The sequence below is a fragment of the Schistosoma mansoni genome, chromosome 3 (assembly GCF_000237925.1).
Source record: "Schistosoma mansoni strain Puerto Rico chromosome 3, complete genome".
Lineage (NCBI taxonomy): Eukaryota > Metazoa > Platyhelminthes > Trematoda > Strigeidida > Schistosomatidae > Schistosoma > Schistosoma mansoni.
This window is the reverse complement of record NC_031497.1, coordinates 1,120,202-1,147,623: the sequence shown is the minus strand read 5'-3', so window position 1 is coordinate 1,147,623 and position 27,422 is coordinate 1,120,202. Positions and strand designations below refer to the sequence as shown.

At 36.4% G+C, this 27,422-nt stretch overlaps 1 protein-coding gene across 1 annotated transcript in view; it reads right to left on the bottom strand.

Annotated features, from left to right (window-relative positions):
- The window catches only part of Smp_150470 (hypothetical protein), a gene marked incomplete at its 5' end in the record, with an annotated part of 31,063 nt that overhangs the window by 1,016 nt on the left and 2,625 nt on the right, over nt 1–27,422 (bottom strand). Inside the window, 11 exons of the mRNA XM_018798843.1 lie at nt 2,441–2,900; nt 11,382–11,705; nt 15,472–15,896; nt 18,619–18,982; nt 19,892–20,119; nt 21,572–22,011; nt 24,773–25,518; nt 25,582–25,700; nt 25,749–25,880; nt 25,924–25,987; nt 26,034–26,305. Coding sequence (XP_018650691.1) covers nt 2,441–2,900; nt 11,382–11,705; nt 15,472–15,896; nt 18,619–18,982; nt 19,892–20,119; nt 21,572–22,011; nt 24,773–25,518; nt 25,582–25,700; nt 25,749–25,880; nt 25,924–25,987; nt 26,034–26,305 — 3,574 coding nt within the window. The remainder of the gene's footprint in view (nt 1–2,440; nt 2,901–11,381; nt 11,706–15,471; nt 15,897–18,618; nt 18,983–19,891; nt 20,120–21,571; nt 22,012–24,772; nt 25,519–25,581; nt 25,701–25,748; nt 25,881–25,923; nt 25,988–26,033; nt 26,306–27,422) is intronic.

The following is a 27,422-nucleotide window of genomic DNA, read 5'->3' as shown; positions in this document are numbered from 1 at the left end:
AAAGTTACAAGACCAACACACACCTGGTGAGTTATTGCCGAAAATAGTCAGAAAGTGTATTTATATGATATTCCAAGTGTTGACGTTAGTATGGCAAACGAGACCATACTATGCACCCAGAGATCCAATGAGGTATATTATTATGAGCCACCATGAAAACTTGTCCAGGATCAAACATCAAAATATTAACTGTTACTCAATGTAATGCCATAATATACAATAATAAAGTGGGCTGGAACACATTACTTCAAGGAACATGATAAGGGCACTGTGTAAGTGCCCCCGAATGCCTGGTACGGCTGAGAGTGGGGGGAGTTCGCTTTCCGTCTCGAAATGCTCTCATATGGCCACGCGTATCTAACCTCCGCCAGGGAAGTCCTACTCACTGCCTTCTCGTGGCATTACTGTTGTTTATGAAATGGAGAGGACGAAAAGCGAATGTCCGTGGCTTTAACCAGGTTGGTAAACACGGAAAGTCCACCTAGGGGAGTTGGAAAATCCTGTTTTCAAACCAATGGTGCACATGGGCTCCAGTATCCTGAGGGAACAAATGGCGTATTAATCAATCGTTGGACACCGGCTACCATGGGACTGCATCTCCTTACGATGCTCCACCGCCTTGTGGATCAGACCTTTCCGTCGAAGGCTCCGGGTGTGTCCCCCTAAGAAAACCACCTGTTTCAGTTTGGGCAGTATCACAGCCCTCACACAATTAAATGAAATGACAAATTTTTGTGTGGCGCATATATATCTGGTGCCCCTTTGTACCAATATTTAGGTGTTTAAATAAATAAATAAATGAGAGATTGATTAGAGGTATCTAGGCGAAAAATGGAAGAAATTTATCTGTAAAACTGGTGTCTGGGGATTTGATCCATCATCATAGAATGAATCTTGAGAATTAGATAATCCTTTTAAATGTGAAAAACACCTCAGAAATCACCACAAGGATTTTGAAACCCTTTAAAATTAGTATCGCTCATGAACCGACACAATCACTCCTCTCTATTTTATACAGACTAAAAGATACAACAGCGCAAGATCCAGTATTCTCTACAAACTGAATTACATCGACTGTGATAAATACTATACTGAAAAAAGTGGATCCCCTCTTCCTATGCATACATGAACACAAACTATCAGTAGGACGACACAACATGCTATTACTGATATCAATACATGTAGACAACTATAGAGATGATCTCGACTAGAAGAACGTCAAAATTCTGGATCGTGGGAATTCCAAGAATATCACAGAATTTCTGGAAGCATAGCATTCAAGTCAATCAGCGATCAGTAGACTAATTAATTTAGACCTGATCGATCAATCCATTTGGAAATGATGAAGTAATAACTTGGTCAAAAGTCAACTTGCACAGAAAAACAGCTGAATACAATCAAATCTACGAAGATAACCACTAACACACAATCAAAATCACCAGGACAAACTGTTTTAAGACTCGTGGAATAACTTAAAAAGGTCAGTTCTACATGAAGTAAGAGTTGATGATGTTGTCCAGAACAACAATAAAAGCTGTTCAAATAAATTATCTAGGTCAGAAAACTCAACAACACTAAACGTTACAATAGTTGCAATGAACATATTGGCACTTAACATTAATTTAACCACTGTACAATAAATATAGACTAAATTAAAAACCCAGAAACATATAAAACTTCAATCAGAACTAAGTATTGGAATGAGCTAACATAATCTGGTTAGAAAACTATGAGACAAATAGGTTTTCTTATCAAATAATAGATATTTGAAACAACATAGATTAACATAGTTGAACTGTTAAATAAGTCTCGGTATTGAATATTCCGTTTTCACGATTGATTGATCACTGGATGGTGATCAATGTCATGTGTGTCAAGTCCTTCTTAGTGCTGATCAAATGCTATCGATCAAGTTGCAATGTGGCCACTAGTCTAGGTAGCTCGACACTGCGTGCACTGTGTTGACTTGACACGTATGACATTGATCACCACTCAATGATCAATCAATCGTGATTGCATCCCAGTCCTACAGGAGGTCGGTCGCGGCCTGAGTAGCTAAGTGGTAACGTCTCTGACTGTGAAGCTGGGTGACACGGGATCGAATCCGTCAGGGAGCATCAGTTCCCTCAAGATTACAGGTACACTTTGCTGACGAATGCCAAGTAGCACAAAACCCGGGTTCAGGGTTTCCTGTTGACCACCTCCAACCACCATCTTATCTCAATATTCCGTTTATCCATTGTGCAGAAAGTAGAATACCAGTTACTACTAATCCCGAATACATATGTCACACAAAATTGACTAATCAATATGAATCAGTTTAGGTTAAAAACAGAACTATATTACTAATTAATAGTTAGAAATTAATCATCCTATTATAAACTATTTACCTTTAAAAAAGCAAATAAACAAATATGAATTGAAAGTGGGTAAAACTTACCTTGATTTACAGTCTGTAAACTGACAAGATGACTTAACAAAGTCACATGTAAAATCACATCTTGTAAATCAATGTTCAAGTGTTTATCTTCCCCCTTAGAATTAATAGTATTAATATGACTAGCCAAATAAGAAGCATGCCAATCTAATGTAGTTCTAGCTTGTGCAATCATTGTAAACCAAGCAGGAGTTTGTGATTTGCCACGTTTAAATGTTACACCATGATGATGTCGTAAAAGCATAACGTTCAACTGATGCAAACGTAAATTAACAAAAATTCGCAAAATGTCTTTATTGACAGCCATGTTGGTGTTGTTATTATTATTACTTTCAGTAGTCGTTAGGGGATTAGTAGCTGATGATGATGACGTAATTGAATAAGGAGTGAGATCCGATGGAAGATAACGTAAAACTTGTTTTAATACATTATTTACTATGTCTAAGTATTCCAATTTATCACCCTGTTAGGAGAAACAAAGAAGAGCGTTAGAGTGATATTAAAAGCTGAATAAATCTACTTGTAATAAATGAGATAGAGTTGAGCAAGACCTATTTATTTAGTCTTCAAGTTGTATTCGTCAAATTGATCTCAGTTGAGATACCATAGAAAACCGGGGGACTGTTTTGCCCTAGTATAGTAATCCGTAGAGCAGACAGACAGGCAAACAGAGAGATGGAAATGCTTGGGGTGCTTGTTCTCCGGTGACTTTTCTACACGCTTTACACGTAATAATAGATAGAATGTATACATGCAATATCAAGGTTAGGAGATAGGATTTAATATTTTAGATATTATACCTAACTATGGATCTCTTTAGTGAGATGAAGAGAACATGAAATCTTCGAGTAAAATAATTCACGAAGATGAAACTAAATTATTAGACGAGAAAAGTATACTGCACAACATTTCTAAGATTAAAAAGAAAAGAATTGAGTATAAGAAAATTTTAACTTCTGATTTTGTTTCAGTGCCATGTCGGTATAAACAATGAGTTGATCAAGATAACTATCTATACTTGTCTATGAACCTAGAGAGTGGGAGAAGCTACACAAATTGTGGTACAGACGCAGAATAATAAAGACTAAATCATGACAACTCGAAAAGAAAGATAGATTCCATATATATATATATATATATATATATATATATATATATTTAGTCAGCTTTTAAGAAAACATTCTCTACACTTCCGACTTCAGTTTGATGATATGTATAGATTATTTTTGATTAGAAGATAGCTTTTATTGTAAACTGATATTATCCAGGAAGCTATTAATCAGTTAGTCAAAAGTAGAATAGAACCCGATAGATGTATGCATCAATCGACGTTGCCGAGCCACATTAACACAGAGAGATGAATAGCAATATAACAAAAGTATTAGTGATACTGAACAAAAAAACTATGTATAGAGAATATGATTCGAGGAGAAAGAATGGATTTGACGAATAGTTCTATTAAATATTTGTCAAGTACGAGATCTAGAGGTAGACAAAGAATGAATGCGTCTGTATCATTGTTACTGAAGTGATTCTCAGTCATGAGGAACTATGGTAAACTAGAATGGATTAAAGATGTTTTGTCCTAGTTTGAGATTCTTCAAAAATGTGCACCTACAATCTAGAACCTAAGAATACAATGGTCAAAATTTTCAAAATTCATTTATTCAGTGTAATGTTGATTCAAATGATTAGGTGTTACTACCTTATCCGTGAAATGAATGAACACCACTAGTCATAATTTCTCACTTGAACGTGTAACGTATTTGTAATTTTATTCATTTCTAGTTTCAATTTTTACATTCTTTTAAACTCACGCTCTTGTATCACTACTTATTGCAATCGATTGTTTTCATTTTTAGATGGCAAATGCATTTTATGAACTAAACGAGTCATCAACTCATGTTTTCCCTTATTCTTCTCTCTTCCCAATTTTCCCAAACATACTGCTCTCCACACTTCCTCAAAAAAAATAACGTATCTTAAAAGGGTAAGGAAAAGTATATTTATCAGCATAGGGATTTGTGGAGATTGTAGTGTTTTAACAGTTGAATTCACGATTCAATCTAAGCTAGACCATTATTGAAAACCTGGGAGCATGGGATGGCCGTTTCGTCCTAGTATGGAGCTTCTCAACAGTGCTCATCCACGGCCCGCTTGTGGGAGTTGAATCCGAGACCTCTAGTTTCGTGCGCGAGCGCTTAACCTCTAAATCACTGAGCCGGGATCCAATGGTATTAATGAGATGCTGACTCAGTAATCTAAAGACTAAGAGTTCGTTTGCGAAGCCGAAAGTCTTGTATTTGATTCTTGCAAGCAGAACCGTAGATGCCCACTGCTGAGGAGTTTCATACTACGACTAAACGGCCACCTAGTTCTTCCAGGTTCTCAATGGTATTCTAACTTAGATCGATTTGTGAACTCAACTGTTAAAATATTTGCCAAAAAATAACTGAACCTAATTAAATTTTAAGAATTCACTTCGAATGAATTACCGGATCCCTAGAAATTTTTTTATATTTAAATTTGAACTAAATAGAAAAAACATAATTGTATCAGTAATTTTATAGTTGAAATCACGAGTCAATTGAAGCTAGACCACCATGAAAAAACCTGGAAGCACTGGAGGGCCATTTCGTCCTATATTGGGACTCCTCAACAGTGCGCATCCACAATCCCGCCTCACGAGACTCGAACCCAGGAACTATCAGCCTCGCGCGCGAGCGCTTAACCACTAGAAGCGAATGTCCGGCGCTTTAACCAGGTTGGTGGGCACAGGAAGTCCACCTAGGGAAATCGGAAAACCCTGATTCCAAACCAATAGTGCACATGGGCTCAAGTATCCTGAGGGAACAAATGGAGTATGAAACAATCGTTGGCCACCGGCTACCATGGGACTGCATCTCCTCACGATGCTCCACTGCCTTGTGGATCAGACCTTTAGGTCAAAGGCTTCGGGTGTGCCCCCCTAAGAAAATCACCTGAATAGGTTTGCGCACCTGGGCAATATCACAGCCCTCACACAAATCAAATGAGATTTGTGTGGCGCATATATATCTGGTGCCCCTTTGTACCAATATTTATGTGTTTAAATAAGTAAATAAATAATACGACCACTGAGCCGGCATCCAACGGTGTCAATATCTAACTTCAACCAATCCACGAAATTGAGAAACTGTTCATTAATTGTCTTCAGTGAGTTACTATCTCCCCACAGACCTGGTTGAACTCCACTGGTCACTACTTCTCACTAAAACTCCAGGAAATATCTCTTAAAGTCAATCACTAATGAACATATGACGAAACGGTCGTCAAACAGTGCTTCCAGGTTTTTCATGATAGTCTAGCTTCAATGGACTCATGATTTCAACTATATAAAATTACTAAAATCTCCACAAAACCCCCTTTGGATAAAAGTAATTATATCATATATATAAGATAAATGTAACATAGAAACAAAATTACCTGAATCGTTTTGAATTCTTCTAAACATATTGATAAATATTCATTTGTTGTAAGTAATAAATCTAAACAAATTTGTATGGATGGCATTGCATTCTGATTTGTATATAATTGATAATGTAATAATGTTTCAATAGATCGTGCTAAACAAACTGTAGTTAATGAGAATTGTAAGTCTTTATAGTTTTGTATATTATTATTATTATTTAAGATTGTTGTTTTCGAAGAATGCTGTTGATTGAAATATAATGTTTCATTAGGTAAAAGATGATCTTGATTAGATCGCCATTTCTTTAATGAACTTAATTTATTTGCCCATGGTAACAAGGATGGGGATGATGATGTTGATGATTGAGAACATAATGCCAATAGTTTGTATAATTGAAATTCATTTGTATCAATTAATTGATATGATATCATACTCATATTACTATTACAATTATTATTATTAGTAGTATTTGTTATATCAACAATATCAGTAGATGTAATACTAGATGAAGAATCAAATGGATTACATAATAGAATATCTAGATATTGATCTAGAAATTTATTAAAGTTTAAATGAATGATCTCATCCTTGTATTTTGTCATTGAGAATAGATATAGACGAAAGTAGATTGGGGGAGAAAAAGAAAATTATAGAGGACAAAAAAAAGATAAATAAAGAATATTTTATAGAAAAGATTTTAAAATGAATAACATGAAAAAAAAACCTATTCCTTTGGATTACTTTAATAGATCTGTTGCATGTAACAAGGAATGATTTGGGTTGATTTGAATGCAAATATATGTCAAGTTATTAAAATTGTGTATCAGTCAGTCAAGCTGTGGAAACAGCAGTGATATCTACTAGTACGGTAAACTATAAGGTTAGGGAGAAATACTGGGTCTCAATAGCATCTACCGCACTGATAGATGCTCGAAAACTCATCTCATCTGGCTCTGAACATAACGAAGAGCGGAGTCAACTTAAGCGCAGGCTAACAAGAAGCTTACGCAATGATAGCGAACAGTGGTGGGTAGCGAAAGCAGGAGAGATGGAAAAGGCAGTGGCAATAGGCAACAACAGACAACTGTTAAGACTTGTTAAAGAAACCGGTATTAGGAACCCAACTGTCAGCAAAACTATCTCGGAAAAAGATGGATATATAATTCACTCTCAACCCAGGAGATTGGATCGATGGGCAGAACACTTTAGGGATCAGTTCAACTGGCCTTCAGCCACACTTCAGTTACCCACGATCCCCATTCGTCCTGAATGGCGAATTGATGTAAGTCCTCCAACTCTTTACGAGGTTGAAAAAGCTATAGGAAATCTGAAGCGAGGGAGAGCAGCAGACCCTGACAGGTTTACCCATGAGATTTTTAAGGATAGTGGTCCAGTACTAGCAACGAGATTGACTGAGGTCTTACGTAGAATCTGGGAAATGGACGTAATTCCATCTGACTGGTCCCAATCACTGATTGTGCCAGTCTATAAGAAAGGATACAAGTTCTCTTGTGACAATCACAGAGGAATCAGTTTGACTAATATACTGTCTAAAATACTAGCTTCCATAATACTTCGACGCCTAACCAAAGCTCGTGAACAGCAGACTAGAGAAAACCAGGTTGGTTTTCGACCTGGACGTGGTTGCATAGACCAGATATTCACTCTACGTCAGGTCCTAGAACATAGACATACATTCAGACGTCCTACAATCGTAGTATTTCTTGACCTTCAGGCGGCATTTGACTCCGTTGATCGTGAGGTTCTGTGGCAGTGTTTGTCACTGAAAGGGGTACCAAAGAAGTACATTAACCTTATAAAGGCTCTCTACTCGGACACAACTAGTCGAGTCAGAGCCTATGGCGAACTGTCATCAGAATTGATTACCTCAAGTGGTAATCGTCAGGGCTGTCCACTCTCTCCATTCTTGTTTAATTTTGTTGTTGACATGCCTTTAGAGATAACACTTTCATCATCTCAATCTCCAGGAGTTGAACTTTTACCGGGAGACTCACTTGTTGACTTAGAATACGCCGATGACATAGTTCTATTTGGTGAAGACGCTGACAAAATGCAGAGTCTTCTGACCACTATAAGCAACTATGCAGGCATGTTTGGGATGCGATTCCCCCCCTCGACTGACTGTATCAGTCAGTCGCAATGTAAAATCTGGTACGTATATACATCGGTGCAAGTTGGCATATCCAGTTAGCACAGAGAGATGAAACTGTTAGGTTGAATCCCAGAGTAGTTGAGGCAGTAATAGTATCACTGTTAATAGAATGGAAGTCCAGCTCACTGCCTTCTCGTGACAGGGGTGTTGTTCACGAAATTCAGAGGATGAAAAGCAAACGTCTGACACTTAAACCGAGTCGGTGGGTACGGTGGAGATACTTGGGAAACTTAGAAAACTGGGATTCTGAACTAGTAGAACAAATAAGCTCCAGGATCCTGAGGGAACAAGTGATGTATGAACCTATTGTTGGTCACCAGCTATCATGGGACTGAATTTCCTAACGTTGTTTCACTGTCTTGTGGATAAGACCTGTAGGTCAAAGGCTCAGGGAGTGGCCCCCTAAGAAAACCACCTACTCCGGTTTGGGCGTCCGGGTAGTATTCCAGCCCTGATATATATCGAATGATTTGGGTGGCGTATATGTATTTAATACCTTGTACCAATATTTGTGTGTTTAAATAAATAAGGAAGCATTAGGCATCGAAGATACGATTCAAGGAAATATGAATTAGTGAAATAAAAAAAATTATGAAATCAGAAGCTTAGAATCTGAGGGAACACAAAGAATGGATGCATCTGGACAACTGCGAACGATTTTGAGCCATTCTATTCAAAGTTTAACCATTGGTTACGATAATCAGACCTGAATCGTTCATTTGTCAGTGACTTTATGGACTGATGCAATGTTTTTGTCTGTACACCCCTAGCTTTCTCACAACCTACTCTTAGACCGGATAAAACATCGCCCGCCGAGGTAGGCGGTGGTAGGGGATACAAAATGCATGTAACAACCACCTCACTTGAAGGTATACTAGAGCAAGTAGTCTATTAAATAGGGGCTCTACTAATTTACCAATTAACTAGACTTACCACTCAACAAGGCAATTGTTTGGAGATAATCCTTCCGCACCGTTGTATATATATAATACATTACGGCTATTTATTCTAACCTATTACAAATGACCTTGGTTAGTAACAAAAATTAACCAGTTAATTTGTTGTAATTTGGCTAATAAAGAGTCCTCAATTTAATTTTTGAGTGTTCTTTTATTATTATTGCTTTAAAAATCGGCTTTTATAATCAGCTCTAGTTGATCTTTCAGGATAATCTTGGGTTTCACAATTGCAAATCTGATCAAGGATTTCAACAAAAATTCAAAAAACTTATTGTTCTGGTTTCTAGGTAGTGATTGTCATAGGTTCATTTAATCTCGGACACTGCTGAAAGTCGAAGGACTTTGGACAAGTGTCCCGCCTCAGTATGAAGCTCATCGACAATGCGCACCTATAAACTAGTCAGGGATAAAACATAGAATCGTCAGGTCATGTAGCGAACGTTAACTAATAGAACCATTGAGTTAGGGTCCAATGATAAAGTTTCACCTTTAATCGATTAACGATATATAGTTTGACGATCATTCAATGTTATTTGTGACGACCATTTCACTTTTGACATATCTGAACTTTATCGGTCATGGGTTTGCATCAAAAAAATATTTAAGTAAATCATTAGTGAACTGATTATTAACCTGCAGGTTATATTCGTTACACCTTGATCTCAGTGGACCAATCAAAATACGTAAAAATGAGAACGCCGCATTGAGCTAATGACAAGTGGACCTTATTGGCCAATAAATGGTTTCATTTTTCAAGGAGTATATATATGCATATATACATAAAAACTAATGAGTCTTTATTCATTTGATTCTATTTAGCCTGATAAACTTCCTCCTTCACTATTGGTTCCCTCATTCTGTAATTGCTTGGGGGCTTGCATACAGGAAGTTTTATATATCACTACTGAACTCGAACATAGCACATCATTAAAGTTGCAGTACACCATTAAGAATCGTGGATTAATGAACAGTTGTTTTGTTCTGATTGTAATCCAACATATATGGTGTACCAATATTAGTAACTTTTTGAAATTTCTTATTTGTTTTAGATTAAAGCTCTGAAAATTCTACGGATCACTTTTATGTGATCTTCATAACACTAAATGAAGATAAAAAGTATGATGCTTGAATTCAAGCAGTATATATCGAGACTGATCGACTTCAACCTTGAATGTCAATAATTGGATAATTTATACTCTTTCTAATGATAGTATAAACATCATATCCGTTGAACAGTTTAGTGGTTACCTGGGACTCAATGACTCAGTGAATAACGCATTAACGTCTGAAGAAATAAGTGCACTGGGTTCGAGTTCAAATGTTTACACTAACATTGAGATGAGGTAGGTACATCCAGCTGACAGGTCTCAAATAGGATGACACATGTGTTATGAATTGCACTATTATTGTCTCATATAACAATATACTAGAAACATATGTGATCAAAGGCTATCATCAAGGCGATCCGTTTTAAAAGCCCATATAACGTCAAAGACTGATAATTAATTCCAGTGTTGAATATCAACAACGCCAACAAGACGAAACTACAAACTTTTACTATCATCAAGATCATATTAAATTTCCAGAAAAAAAAGACTTAAAAATTCTGCTTTTAGAAAGGTAAAAGACAAAGAAATTATAAATACGTTACACGTATGAACAAAGAAAATTGTTTACCGCTTGCTAGCTAAAGAGAGAGTGACCACATGTACAAACATACATACACACACAAACACAGTTATACTTCGTATAAATGAATATAATCATTCGAAAAAAACATAATAATCAACACCAATGTTCAATATCACGTGTAAACAACAGTAGACATGTGTACGTATGCTTTCTTTACATTGTATATTGGTGTATGTTTTGGGTTTGAATATTGTTATTTTCTTTGCGTTTACTGTCACACTTTTCCTTTAGTTCTTTGGCCTTTTAACTACTTGAAATATTTACAATTAAAAAAGAAAAACAAATAGAAAACTACCTTCCTATTTAAATTTAGGACTGCAATTGATCAGTCTCTTATTGGCATATGTGCATCCTGTACGGATTACCTCGATATTGCCAGTAGGTCACAAGCATTATTAGCAGAGGTGAATAGTGGCTAGCAGTGGCTAGCACGTATTTCGTCCTATTTGGGACTCGTCAGCTGGGTGTACTTGCATCCCAGAGCTGATGTTCTCTCCGGGACTCGAACCCAGTATTGTTCGCTTCAAACGCTATCGCGTTACCTAATTAGTTCAGTTAGCTACTGGCTTGTGCAATGGGGTGAAGTTTAAATTCATTTTTGTATTGGTTGTTTGCTTACTATTAAATAATATTATTAGTTATGAAGAAAATATACCACCTAGCACTTACTTGATTATCACTAACACAGTCCAACCACATACTACGTAAACAGCATACAAACATATTCATTAATACTGACCACCAGTCATTGGTAATTTTTAATTTATTCATATACGCTTTTAAATCATGAGATGATTCAAATTTATTAGCTCGTCGTTTCATTATTGTCATCATTGACGAGTTCGATTTACGTGAATGATGTTGACGTTGTTGACGATGAGCAGTATTTGTCGACTGAAGAAATGCACGTTGTAAGCAACAAGCGGCTAAATTTAGAGCATTGAACCAATTAGTATATTTTGTTAAAATATCAGAAGAATCATTATCAGATAACTGAATGAAATGAGAGAGAAATACAAATTAGACGAGTAAAATAGCCAATAAGCGTATGCATGAAAGACGATTAATAAAATAAGGAATATTATTATTATCTATTATTTCTTAAGGATGAACGAATAACCCATCTCCCATGTGTAGATTGATACGCTAAATCTACAGAAGATACCTAAAGGCTGGAGATATTATAGAGTTGATTTGACCAAAGTAATTGGCTGAAGCAGTGGTGCAATACAACCAGAAATTCAGATAATGAAATTCGAGTGCTTTAGTTACTAGTCCATGCAACGAAAAAGAGGAACAATTACTACATACAATGTGTCAACAATGGGTATGAGTAGTAATCATGGATTATCGATGTCTTTTTCGTCCCACTCAGTACCTCAGATTGGGGGTACACCTGGTTAGAGAGTGGCAACTAACAAGAAACCTAACTTAACAGTTTCCTTCCGAATGCCTTCTACCACCTAGCATAGTATTTAAACCAGTGCATAACTCTATAAAGTTAACCCCAATAACTATTTCACGCGAATAATAATGGAATGGTAACGCAAAAAATATTTCCATATAATAAACTGATATACTACTGACTTCTATTGTAGTAGTTTAGTGTGTACTGTGTAAGATAATACAATAACGCTCCACATTTATCAAGTAAAGTTTTATGTACTAGGTTTTGAGTCTAGTACACAGTTTTTCAGAAAGTTGCCAGTGGAATAATGGCTCAGTGGTTAAGGTGCCTGACCTTTAGTCACTAGATCACATGTTTGAAACACGTTCTAGCTACTTCCGTATGGAAAAATGGATAGTATCACCTAACGTCATATTTTGAGTGTGGTTTGTAGTCAAGTAGACAAAGAGAGGTTCGAGTTCACTGCATTCTCGTGACATAGTGTTTTTTACGAAGTTGAGGGGATGAAAGGCGAACGTCTGGAGTTTTAACCGGGTTGGTGGATATGGAGAATTCACCTAGGGGAGTTGGAAAACCCTCATTCCGAACCAATGGTGCACAATGGCTCCACGACCCTAAGGAAACAAAAAGCGCATGAACCTATTGTTGGTCACCGGCTACCATGGAACTGAGTCTCCTTACGTTGCTCTTCTGCTTTGTGGATTAAACCTTAAGGTCAAAGGCTCAGGAAGTGGCCCACTAAGAAAATCACCTGCTTCGGTTTGGACACCCCGGCAGTATTCCAACCCTCATATATATTTGGTGCCTCTCTGTACCAATGTTTATGAGTTTAAATAAGTAGGTAAATAAACCGGTATAAACAGTAACTACACAGAAGAAATGATGCGCAATTCGCATGACACAACTTACACATTAATTAGTTTAAAAAGGAAATCCTAACTAGCACTTAAAGAAGTCATTAGTGTCTCATACCCTTCATCTCTTACGAAGAGATACAATATACTCGACTTTTCCAAGAGTTGGAAGCTCAGGATTAATTTTTTATTCAATCTTATCAAAAGTTATTTGGACTGTTGCGTAAACCGTCCTACCTTTTGGTTCGCCCTCAAATGCCCTGGTACGGCCGAGAGTGGGGAGAGTCCGCTCCTCCTCTCGAAATGCTCTCACATGGCCACACCTATATAGCCTCTGCCACAGAAGTCCTACTCACTGCCTTCTCGTAAACAGGTGTTTTTTACGAAATTGAGAGGACGGATAGCGAATGTCCGGCGCTTTAACCGGGTTGGTGGGCACAGAAAGTCTACCTAGGGGAGTTGGAAAATCCTGATTCCAAACCAATGGTGCACATGGGCTTCAGTATCCTGAGGGAACACATGGCGTATGAATCAATCGTTGGTCACTGGCTACCATGAGACTGCATCTCCTCACAATGCTCCACTACCTTGTGGATCAGGCCTTTCGGTCAAAGGCTCCGAGTGTGGCCCCCGAAGAAAACTACCTGTTTCAGTTCGGGCACCTGGGCAGTATCACAGCCCTCACACAAATCTCATTCGACTTGTGTGGCGCATATATATCTGGTGCCCCTTTGTACCAATATTTAGGTGTTTAAATAAATAAATAAATAATAAGATATAGGAACACCTAATTCTAGTTTGGTTATGTTTTAATAAAAACTAGGTCGTTTATACAATGTTTATGGTTTTATTTTTAAAGTGATATCATATGATCTGCAACAAAGTGTAAACACTTTTGTAATACGTGCTTTTTTTAAAGTTACTTTGTAGACCTGAAAGTTACCCTAGGTGGTGAGCAGATTGAAGTAGTTGAGAAGTTCGTGTATCTAGGTAGCTACATAAGTGCTGGTGGGGGCGTGAGTGATGAGATTGATGCACGTATAATGAAAGCCAGAGCGGTTTATGCCAATCTGGGTCATCTTTGGCGCCTTCGTGATGTTGTTCTGGCTGTAAAAGGTCGGATCTACAACGCGTCGGTGAGACCAGTTTTGCTCTATGCTTGTGAAACCTGGACTCTCCGAGTTGAGGATGTTAGACAACTCTCTGTGTTCGATCATCGTTGTCTCCGAAGGATTGCTGACATCCAGTGGCAACACCATGTTAGTAATGCAGAGGTTCAGCATTGTGTGTTCGGGAGCAGAGACGACAATCCAATTGGTGTCATCATCTCGAAAATCCTACTTCAGTGGCTTGGACATATTCTACGAATGTCGTCCCAGAGACTTCCACGTCGTGCATTATTTGCCGACTCTGGGACTGGTTGGAAAAAGCGGAGAGGTGGTCAGTGTATGACATGGTGTTGTGGTATGAAAGAAAGCTGCGAAGGAATGGCTTCTGTTGGTCCTTTACGACTCCCTGGCTGGGGTCCAAGAGATAGTGTAACACAGTGGCTAGAGACGTTATCAGATATGGCTCAGAATAGAAGCCAATGGCGATCGTGCTGTAACCTTCTTTTACTTTCTTCATAAAGAGTGGTCATAACTCCCTGAACTGAAAGAAATCTTCCGGTTGTACATTTCAGCCTTCCTCATCATTACTCTTATTTTTTTATGTATGCATTTTACCTCCTTTTCTCTTCCCATTCTCATCGTTTTGTGTGGCGCATATATATCTGGTAATCCCTTGCACCAATATTTGTGTTTAAATAAATAAATAAACTTGTAAACGCGAATTACAGCAAGTTAGGCTGTAGTTATTCGCAACATTTTCGATATTCATTCAGGCTATCGTATCTAACACTTCCGATCACTTTCCCATTTATATAGTGGTAGGAGCACTGTATAATTTTTTATTAAAGGCTTCACTTCGAATAACTGAAGTTATCCATAACTTAATAGTTGAATCCATGAGTCAATTTACGCTAGACCACCATCGAAAACCTGGAAGTATTGAACGACCGTTTCGTCCTAGTATGAGAATCCTCAGAATTGTGCATCCACGGTCCCACACGCAGGACTTTCCAACTTGCGTGCGAACGCTTAACCTCCAGACCACTGATCCGGCATCCAACGGTGTTAATGTCTAAGTTCAATCGATCCATGATCTTGCGCAACCCTTCATACATTGTCTGAGGTGGATAACTGTCTGACATCCTACATGGATTGGACCCCACTGGTCACGGCTCCTCACTAGAATTCCAAGAAATCCATCTTGAAGTTAGTCGCTAGTGGGCATATGATTATTATTAGTATGGTATGGTCTAGCTTAGATCGACTCGTGAATTCAATTGTGAAAATAATACAATCTCCACAAATTCACATACTGATAATAATCTTTTGCTAAATTGATAGAAGTAAAGACGATGAAGGAAATAACAGGGGTATATGTATATACTCACTTTTTCAATACTAGATGATAACTTTTTCGATAATTTAACTGGACCTGATAAAACAGTATTCAAATAGATTTTCATTTGTATTTTACTTTGTTCACAAGCTGATTGCATAATAAATGTATCAACTGAAGATGGGGTTGATAACTCCGAATCCTTCTTTTTATCTTGTTGATAATGATTTGAAGTGATAGTAAGATTAGTTCGTTGAATTGCTTCAGGATAAGAAATAAATGCAGCAGAAAATAGACAACTTACAATAAATAATGTATCACTTAAACAGCAACGATCTAATGAATCTTTAATTAGATCACATGAAGAATAACAATAAGGGCAAATTGGTTTTTTCATAGATAGTTGTTGTATTTGTTTTTCATGTTGTTCATTAAGCGTAAGAAGACAATGTGTATATTTATCTGGAACTAAATGTTCTGAAAAAAAAGTACAAAAATAGAAGAGAGAATGTGTATGACGGAGAGTAGTTGGCAACAAATAATAATATGGTATTAATTAGGCAGAAATTTAGCAGTGACACCTAAAGAATAAATGCTATTGCATTTCTGATCATACTTTTCTGCGGATTTGTCAATCGATTTGCTTCTTTTATGAAGGTAGGTTTTATAGGTCGTTCGATGTGCATTCTATCTAATATAATTTAAAAATACTATCGGAATTGGTTGAAAAGTAGAAATGAATCTATACGAAACTGGTGAACATGGATCATTTAATAGAAAAAGAATATTCAACGTTTAAAGTCATGTTATAGGGTAATCAGTAGTCTGTCAGAGATAGTGAGCTTCCGTCTTCTTGGCATCGTTGAATCTTTTAACAAATATATCTTCAAAAGCCGGTATTATGTAATGAAAGAAACATGTTCTCAACTTTTAGGTCATCATTGTTACTGACCCCCTCCCATTTTACGACTGACGTTTTACCCCAAACTAAATTTTATGTTCTATACTTCACTTTGATTAGATTTTATTTTAATTTCACTAATATATCATATTATGTTACATAACCCTTTTTCATAGTTACTAGTCTTATCTAACGTCTATAACATCTTTAATGAACAATCAGGATTTTAAAAACCATATTTTTAGTTTTTCGACCATAGTAACAGCACCGTTCTCTATTTGAGAATTTGTCACTATGATCAGTAAATTAATGTTATTACTAAACATATTATTGATTACCAACATGAAAGAAGTACATATTTTGCGATGGTACAGCTTCGAGAATGAATTTACCCTGAAAAGAGAACACTTCACAGAAACAATGTATTTTGTTTTCATGCCCCCATTGGGGGTATTCCGTTTACAGAAATGTTTTGACAGTTCAAATACTGTAAACCTAAGTAAGTCATAAGCCATTATACCTATTAAGTTGTTCAAATAAATAGAGTCGTAACTTATAAGTGTCCTACTCCCTGTAATGTAATTTTATTTATCAATTTAACGTACAACGTTTTCCTACGGGAATAGAATGTACATGATAATATCATTATCTTTGAGCAGAATAAGCAATATTGGAGTTAGTCATTGGAGAATAATTAAAGATAAGAAATTGGCTGGAAATTTATCGATTTAGACGGCTAGGATATGCATTATCCATGCTTAACCACCATCAACCACTCCGAAATGCAATGGTCTCAAGCATAAGAGTAGGTTAAAAAATGCTAGTCAAAGCCAGTTGTTCACGATGACGTGGGATTCGTCCATGAATCGACTATCTGTTGACCTAGGGCATGCTGATAAATAAAAACTATCTGATTGAGGTCTGTGTGATTATCAAACCAGTGCTTGGAGACATTGGATGACACGTTATAGAATCAGTAAAAATGCCACACATCCATTCATTAGTTCTTAGCCATAATTTTTCAGAATTTGTTTAACAACCATTAAATCTTGCTTATTCGACCCAGTTACTTCGATTGCCTGGTATCTCTCGGACACTACTCTACTCGACCGATCCTCAAATCAGAACACGGCTTGGACAGGGACGTAATAATACTTCAAAACAAAACAGCAAGTTAATTAAGTCCATACAGTAAGAGAAATATCAGTCTAATTATAATTTTTACATAGGAAGATTCTAGGGGCTTTTCAATTTATTCATTAGCTCCGATCAGCTAAAAATAGCTCAATCAGAGTACTCCGACGCAATCCAGTATGAAACATGATCTAATCCAGTCTATTTCCTACTAATAACAACACTGAATTTAAACAAACAGGCGAGTAACTAATCAGCCTCAATGTTAAAAGAATAAATCCTAATGAAATCGTAACGCATTGAGAACAAAATAAAAAAATTATACTAGCAAGAGTAGAAACAGACTGAGTAATTGTCAATATCTTATTTGTCTGATCTTTTAGCACTGATCAGATTCTATAGATCAAATTGCATTGTGGTCATTAGTTCAACTCATTCGATTAGGACTAAGAACAAACATGATATTGGTTACTGCTCATTGATTAATTAAATGGAAATCTTTCAATCCTATAAGAAATCGGTAGTGGACTGAAAAACTCAGTGGTAACATCTTAGACTGTGAGACTAGGTAATGTGGGCTCGAATTCCGCGGGGAAAATCCGCTCCATCAAGATTGTAGGTATCTTTTGCTGATGAATACCAACCAGCACGAAATAGAGATTCACAGTGTTTATCAACCACGTATCAAAGTAGAACGATTATGAAGCGTGAATAATAAACATTATTGGACAGTAGAAAAAAACGTGGAGAATGATAGACAAAAGTTATTTTCTAAGAGTACTTTAATAAAATTACCGATAAATACTACATAAATTAAAATCAATGAAGCCAAGATATTAATAATAATAATAATAATAATAATAATAATAAAGCCTAATAAGTAAGGGAATAAGAACTTAGTAATAATACATCTTACTATTAGATAAATGAATAGAAAAATTTTAATTGAGATTATGAACCGATCAATGTTAGGCCACCGTTGAAAACTTGGAAGCATCGAACGGCCGTTCTTTCTAGTATGAGACTCCGCAGCAATGCGCATCCACGATCCCACACACGGGACTCGAATACAGAGCCCTTTGTCTTGCGCGTGAATAGAAAAGTAAAGCAAAGTAAATGAACAGCTCTGCCAGAAACCGCTCTTATTTAAATCATTGTACTTACCAAGAAGCATTAAAGCTGGTAAAGTATACTGAAATATCATGTTTAATGATTCAATTACAATTGGATTCAATATGGTATCAGTATGATGCATTTGTTGGTATACCATGAACCATAATTCTTCCGATTTTGCAATATAAGATTTTAATACAGCAAACGGTAAAGAATACGTTTGTGAGTCATTTATTTCATTAGTTTTACTGATTATGATGTCATTATCATAACTCTCGGCGGAACAATTTTGATGGTGATGATGATTGTTTACTGATGAAGAATATGGTGTGAGCATTTTATCCGGATCATTTGTATTAGTTAGATTAGACTGATGGTGACCATAAGCGAGATTACGATTGAACGAACCAAGAATCTGTATTATTCAACAGAAATAAAAGGAGGACAAAGCAACAAATTGATCAGTAAGTTAAAAAAAATCAGTAAATTTACCAAAAACAAATTTGTGAACTTCGCTTAGAAAGATACATGAATGTGAGGACTGATGGTACTATCCGGATGTATGAACCAAGGAAGGAAGAGATGGGCACGAACCTGAGACTTGATGGCTGAAAGTCAAACGCCCTATCCACAATATATATGTATAGGATTAGGCGGATTGTTGAATTTCAATGATACTACGAACCAATCTGAGTTAGACAGCCATTGAAAACCTGGAGGCAATGGATGGCCGCTTCTTCCCAATACGGGACTCCTCAGTAGTATGCATCCACGACTCAGCAACCGGGAATCAAGCCCTGGATCTTAGATTTCCGTGGTCTAGAGCTTAAAAGTTCGTGCACGAGACCGAAGGTCCTAGGCTCGATTCCCGGTTGCGGAGTTGTGGATGGGCACTACTGGAACGAAGCAGGCTTCCAGTGCTCTCAGGTTTTCTGTAGCGGTCAATGAACTAAACTGTGAATATTAATGAATTTGCAACTTCCTGTTTGATTTTCTTGATAGTCGAAATTATAATTGATCAGTCTCAGTTGAGATTTAGGCATCCTTTGTTGACTGGTTCCGGTATCGTCTTAATTTTTGGAAATACTTCATCTCCCAACATATTAATCACTGAGTGCAACATCTTTCCTGGTGATTATTATTATTATTACAAAAAATAATTGTAATTACTACTTCTACCACTATGGGATTTAAATCGACAACTGAATCTCTGTGTTAATGTGGTATGGCAACTCGAACTGATGTACGTACGTACGAAGTTCTACGTTGTGTCTGACTGACTGACAAAAATAATTAATTTGATGAAAACAAATATATTACTCACTGATATAGCTAATTTAGAAAGTTGTGATGTATTCGATTTCCTCAATGCATCAATAATCATTGAACCTAAATAATTACGATTGGAATTGATTGGAACTATTGTTGAATTATTATTATTATTAGTAGTAGTAGAAGTAATTTGTTTTTCATTTTCATCAGATACAATAAATGTATTCGATTCGGAAGAATTCAAAGATTTTCCAAATTGTTCAATATTTACACTAACAGTCTATATCAACGAAAGAAATAAAATAATATTCATTACATAAACATAAGAAGAAGATAGGACAGAGTGATATACGATTAAACGAAATAATGATGATACAATAATGGTTCATTAGGAATTCAAATGTTATATGAAATGAAATAATCGTTGATATTGTATACGAAATCCATTGGATCCTAGGTATGTTTTAATTTGGATTAGTTATTATAATTTCTATAGTCAGAATCTTCAATATGAACGTCAAGACAGTTCTACTGTACAGAGCTGGAACTTAGAGAACTACTACTACAATCATCATCAAAAAATATACAAGTATTTATACACAATTGTCTAAGCAACATACTCAATACTAATTGACCGGATACAATCAGAAACAGCTTATTGTGGGAAAGAACAAATCAGCTTCCAGATGAAGAGGAAATTAGGAAAAGATGGTGAAGATTGATAAGACATACGTTACGGAAATCATCAAACTGCATCAAGAAGCAAGTACTAACTAGGAATTCTGAAGGGAAGTGGAATAGAGGAAGACCAAAGAACACATTGTGTCGAGAATTGGAAGAAGATATGAAAAGGATGAATAGAAACTGGAAATGGTTGCCCAGAACAATGTTGGGTAGAGACCCGACCGTTGCTGCTACCTTGACGTGGTGGTCGGGCTTGACTATCGTGATGAAGCAATCGAGCTATACTGGCTGGAACAATCGTTCCTCAAGATCCTACCATGCCAGACAGGTCGGTTGAAGAGCGGTAAAACTAAAGGGAACAAACCCAAGGTCCGAGAGCGAAGTCGTACTGTTAACTGTACAGAGGTGTGACGGCAGTAAGATGTTCTCTTCAGACAACCAGCATAACAGCGATGCTGCCTTCCCACAAGGAAGGGTGGGGTTAGAAAAGGTCGACCCTAAAAATGCACACCTTGCCTTATCCCACGGATATCCGTCTCCGGCGGTAAGGTCCCAACAAGTACGGAGCTAATACAAAAATTATTCACAAAAAGGTCGTGTGTGACCGACTTCAAGCAGTTGTCCTTTGGGCACTGAGGTCACGCTCGCAGGTGACTAAGACCACATCTAATCCATTTTCTTTTTCAAGTACCTCCAGAAGAACCCTTCCACGGTATGGGCAGCCGGGAAGTGATAACTGCTCTCATACCTCTAACAGCACTCAAGTTGGACAGAGAATGCTGTTGGGTGGCCTATGCTTCTCTACGAGAGATGACAGGCATAAGTATAGTAATTATGTTCAGATACATATCTCATCAGATATTCATATCTACTCCGTCTAGTTAGAACATCAACACCTTTAGAATATTTGCCCTATATTTATTTACACTGATTAAAATATCCTTGAGAGTCACTGAAAATCAGGTTCTTTAGCTAAATCATCAAACAGAATCTTACAAATATATGTGTAACTCATTTGTTGTTCTTTTTTCTGTCAGGAATAACTTACCTCTCGACTTGAACATATTAATCCTTGTATATCTTTAAAACATGTCATAATCACATTTGTAGGTGTAATTAAATACAATCGACATAATAATAATACTGCACGAAATTTTAAATCTTGTATTCCAGGTGATGATGTAGTTGATGAATTAAATGATAAATCTGATAGATCTGATATATTTGAAAAATTTTCATGAACTGATATTAAATTTAAACAGTTTCTTAATAAACGTAAAGCATCCATCACAGTAGTTACTTCATTGAAATCATTATTGTCAGTTGAATATCGTCGTGGAGATGATGATGATGACGATTTTGAATTAAAAGAATCAAAAGTTGTTGATTGAAAAATTTGATTTTCACGATAATGTATATATTCTTTAACACGAATTTCAGCTAATTTATAGCATAATGATGCAACAGGCAGGATAAATGGGTTATTGTCTAAAAAGAAAGTAAAAAATACAATGTAAAAGCGAATTTTGAGAAAAACTCTGTTATAACTGTTATACATTCTCCTTATTACGACCCAGCTATTCCTATTGCTTAGTATGGGGTACCTAGCCTGTCGTATGCCATGATGGTGTTCACGTGACTTTCGGGTTGCCTGATCTGCCAAGAGCGATGGGACAGTGCATGACAGTATTGTTGTGTGCTAGGTTCAAAAAGAATTGTTTGCTATATGCATGCAAGTCCGCCCCATTATTGTTCTTATATGTCCCCAAATGCCCTGGTACGGCCGAGAGTGGGGAGAGTCAGCTCTCTCTTTCGAAATGCTCTCACATGGCCACGTGTATATAGCCTCTGCCATGGAAGTCCTACTCACTGCATTCTCGCACCACGGGTGTTGTTCACGAAAGTGAGAGAACGAAAAGCGAATGTCCGCCGCTTTAACCGGGTCGGTAGACACGGAAAACCCTGATTCTAAACCAATGTTGCACATGGGCTGGCTCCAGTATCCTGAGGGCACAAATGGCGTATGAACCAATTGTTGGTCACCGACTACCATGGGACTGCATCTCCTCACGATGCTCCACTGCCTTGTGGGTTAGACTTTCATATCAAAGGCTCCGGGTGTGGCCCCCTAAGAAAACCACCTGCTTCAGTTTGGGCACCTGGGTAGTATCACAGCCCTCACATAAATCGAATGAGATTTGTGGGGCGCATATGTATCTGGCGCTTCCTTGTATCAGTATTTATGTGTTTAAATAAATGAATAAATTGCTTAGTATTCTTGGACACCAATACACTTGACAAGTCCCCAAATCAGAACACGATTGAACAGGGAAGAAATTATATTCCGAATAACAAGGATAGATGGAAGTAAGAAGCGCAATAAGAAATACTTTAGTATATTTATAGTTTTTACATGAGTAGATTCTATAGTCTTCTCCAAGCATCGACTAGCGCTGATTGGTTAAGAATTAGCCAATCAGCGTGCAGCAACACAATTATGCATGGAACATGCTTTAATCCAATCTATGTCCCGCTAACAAACTCAATAAAATCTTACTGATAATAATCTGCATTTAAGGAATTAACTTTACAAATTATGCACAACAATAGCACTGTAACAGCTTTTGACTCGTAAGAATATTTGGAAGAGAAAAGCTAAGAACTGAAAACTTTTACTCTCCTCCTTAAAGCTATAAAGCAGTACATAGCGGGCCGATAAATAACATACTGATCACTTGTTTTTTTTACTTCATCTTATTTAGTAAACATAAGTTCTAGTACAACCGGGTACCAAAAAACATGCATCACACAATTAAAGAGGTAATATTGTGGAGAAATAGAAGAGGAAAGAGGAGTGCAACAAATGAATGGTTGGATAAGCAAAGTATATTATTATAGATACAGTTCGGTTAAAACTGTAATCAACAGGGGATTCTTCTAGTTAAGTGAGTTCCTCCCACTTTTATGAAGAATGCGACAGAAAACAGCAGTAGGATCTTTACTAGCATCTATTCTGAGTCATGAACTGATCAGGTCTGAAGCCAATGAATCACACTAATTCTAGGACTCAATTGTGGTATCGTGATGAACCGACTCATTTTCCACTCACAGCTCTTTTTTATACCATAACACCATGTCATAAACTAACTCTCCGCTTCACCACCCAGTCGCAACATCCCCAAATAATGCATGATATGAAAGCGGCTACGGTGACATTCATAAAGTATATCTAACCTATAAAAGCAAATGTTCGAAGCATATATTGTGCGTTTAAAAAACATACTATAACTACAAATGGTTAGTTTAGTAAGAATAGCTTTTAGTAACCGTGGTTGTGTTTCAAGATAAAATGGGCTACTTTTATGTTAAACTAAGAAACAGAACGTATGAATTAATTCTCGATGCATCACTAAATAAAGTTGAATCCTGTTCACAACTTCAGTGAAACAAGGATGTTCTCTCTGAACAATATAAGTCGATTATAGAATGGGTGGACTAGAGATCAACCATTAAGATAGATAGGGACAGTTGATTCCATCAGCATATCTGTGACGAAGCTGAATATAGAAATATTTTTAGAAGCGGACACGTAATGTCTCAGGATATTTTATTTTTAAACCATTTGCAGCATTTTTAACAAGTGAATATGATTTTCAATAGTCAGTATAAGCAGTGAGCAGTATAGTGAGTTTTGAAAAAGCAGTTCATTATACACAAATCCCAGATATTATAAAACTTGATGCTGATACCCACAGCCCGACATAAAGCATCAAAATGAGATTTTACAAATCTAGGATTTTTTAAAGTAGCAATAGCGTCCTCAAGCTAAATACAAAGTCTCTTCAATGAATGCATGAGTTGACCTATTAATGTTGCTCAATATGGGCAAAAGTGAGATCTCGGGAAATGTTGAGAACTGTTCAAGGTGATAACCCATTGAAACAATAGCCAAGGAGCAGAATAGCTTGAATTCTGAAGACATCTAGATACGTTTTGGACAATGAGATTAGAGATAGGATAAGTGTACTGCTGTAAGTTTGGAGTATTTTGGAGGGTATAAAATCATGGTACCATAAATTTCATGAATTAAGGCCTTCATAACCGCGTTCCGCATATTTATTAGACAGATTATGTAGATATTTCAATAAACGACCGTAAATATTTGGCAGAACACTAGTCGATCAAGCATGAAAAGCATTGTAATATAAAACTATTTAAAAATACATTACTAGACTTCACATAATCTCACCTTTCATATATGCCTCTCGACCATTAGGTTCCTTTGAACATTTATTTAAAAATTCTTTATAACCTAAAGTTGTCAAATCATATAGTTTAACAACGCCTAGTCCAGGTTCTTTCACAAGCCAATATGTATGGCCTTCTTGTGTTGCATTCCGTTTTAAAAACATAACTAAATTACGTATAATTTGATTAATTTGTTCCGTTTCAAATCCGATAATCGGTGGAATTTCACATGTTTTGTAAATTTCATATTCTTGCATGACGATACCTTCATGATGATAACACATAGCCACTTCGGGGACTTCATTGATAATATTTTCAAGCCATACATCAATTCCGGTTAAAACATTAATCGATTCATGTAATGGGCTTAATTTTAGACTGATACAAGGATGCTTCGGTGTCCCGAATATAGGCATATCAGAGCCTACAATAAAACTGAGATCTTTTAATTGCCATTCAGCAGTATGAAGATATTGATCTGGATTTATAACCCATGATGATCGAAACTGTCGACTTTCATTATCTTCTTCTGCATTGCTGGTTGTAACTGCATCATCCAATGATGATGACAATGCGATATCTACCATGGATGAATGCTCAACTCCAACGGAACTAGGATCCAAACGAGTACAAACCACTTCTTTAGTGATTTCATTTCCAGTATGGTCATTACCACTTGATGAAGGTAAACTTTTTGGTTGTAACATTTGTATTTTTTTCAAGCCAAGTTCAGGTGATTGAAAAACCCTGGCAGAGAGGAAACAAAATGAAAGTAATGTATCAAATAAAACAATGAAACCAGATACTTACGTATGATATAGAAATTTCGATTCAAGATCATGTGAAATCAACACATTACGCGACAATGAATGAGAACACAAACGATAATCTTCCTTTTTTAGAAATTCGCGAAGCCATAACCATTCATTCTACAAAAATGCATAAATTATCTCAGTGGAAATAAGAATATGACATACACATTCACCTCCGGATAACAAGAATGAATCAATATCGAATTCATTTAGAAGCCATGTTTTTCCTACTTTATGAATCATAGTTGATGCACGACTATTATTTTTGAAAAAAGACCGAATAAACGATTTGAATGTCTACAAAAAAGGTTAGAATGTACAATAAAACTGAACAAATTACTTTGATTCCACTGATTACATCAATATGATCCAGTTCATTTAAATATTCATTGGCTACTTTGAATCTAATAGTGAAATTCATATTTGTATAAATAAACAGTAGCAACAAACCCAGCAAAGGGAGATTTCATTGAATCTGACATTGTAGCATGATAAATAAGTTTTTCGATGTAGGATTTCCTTGTAAGATAGTTTTTTGGCATCCTATGTAGATTGAAACCCTCATGCAATACCATACTGCCAATATCGCCTGGACTCCACAGAACAATTGATTTGTCAAAGTTAGCACAAATAGCTGTTTGTCTATTTTCTTTTTCTCTAGTTTTATGAAGTTTGTCTGATTCATCTGATGATTGGTTTTGTGTATTACAGTCCATGATTACCTATAACGATAAAAACGGTACATTATATTTACTACTGAAAAGTTTGGGAATGAATAGATAGTACTCGTTTAAACATAATTAAGTTCTTTGACAGAAATACTCTTACGCATTAAAGTTTTATTTTGATTAGACCCATTAGAAAAGTTTTCTATCTGAAAAGCCCTATTATTTGTCGATAAAAACTTTTAAAGGATGACTACACATACTGGTAAAAGTCCTTTGAATAAGATCTTGATGGGCATGGTATTTCAGGTCGAAATAACTACATTGACTCTGGTCTAAGTATGGATCTATGTAATTCATAGCCGAATGAAGTAACTCAAGTTTAAAATCATACATTGTTTCGAACTATACAATTTTTATGTGAGGAATTAGGATCCTACATAGATGCTGTTTAAAAGATTTAGAAGTACTAGTTGGCGGTTTAATAATATGTGCTTCAACTACTAAGCTACCGCTTCACTCATGTTCAAATGAATAGATTAGTATTTGTTGTTTTAGTACCTGTATCTTAGATCCTGTATAAACTGATAGAGGTCATATTGTTTCAGAACACCCAAGGTTTGCGAAATGTACACTAAATGTGACAGATTTGTTCGCTGAGGTAACGTTTCAGAATTATGGACATAATATCTGACTAAAAAATTTGATCATACATCCGGTAAGCCTTCCAGTATATAAGTATCTACAAATACCTTACGAAAATATAATTTGCAGACACGAACTCCCGCTTTCGTTTGTACTGATAAACTGTATCGTATAAGTAAGGTGCACTAAACCATGTCAACATTGACATACAAAGTAGACTGTTACTTATTGTTCCTGAATGTCTCATTTGCTTCATAGGTGTCGTAGGTTGATGGATCGTAAAAGAAGCTTCTGAGTCCATGTTGAGATTTTGTCGGGAATTACTACAGTAGAACTAACACAACTCAATCAAGTGCTTCATACGATCAACTACTTGACTTTAAATCCCTAAACCAAGTGTTGGTCTCCGAGCATCATACTACCCTTAAAAACACCCAAAAAACGTTCTCAGATTTTCTTTCTAAAGACTATGGATCTTACCAGCACACATACAAATTTTATTCCTTGCCGATCAAATGCTTTCCAGGTA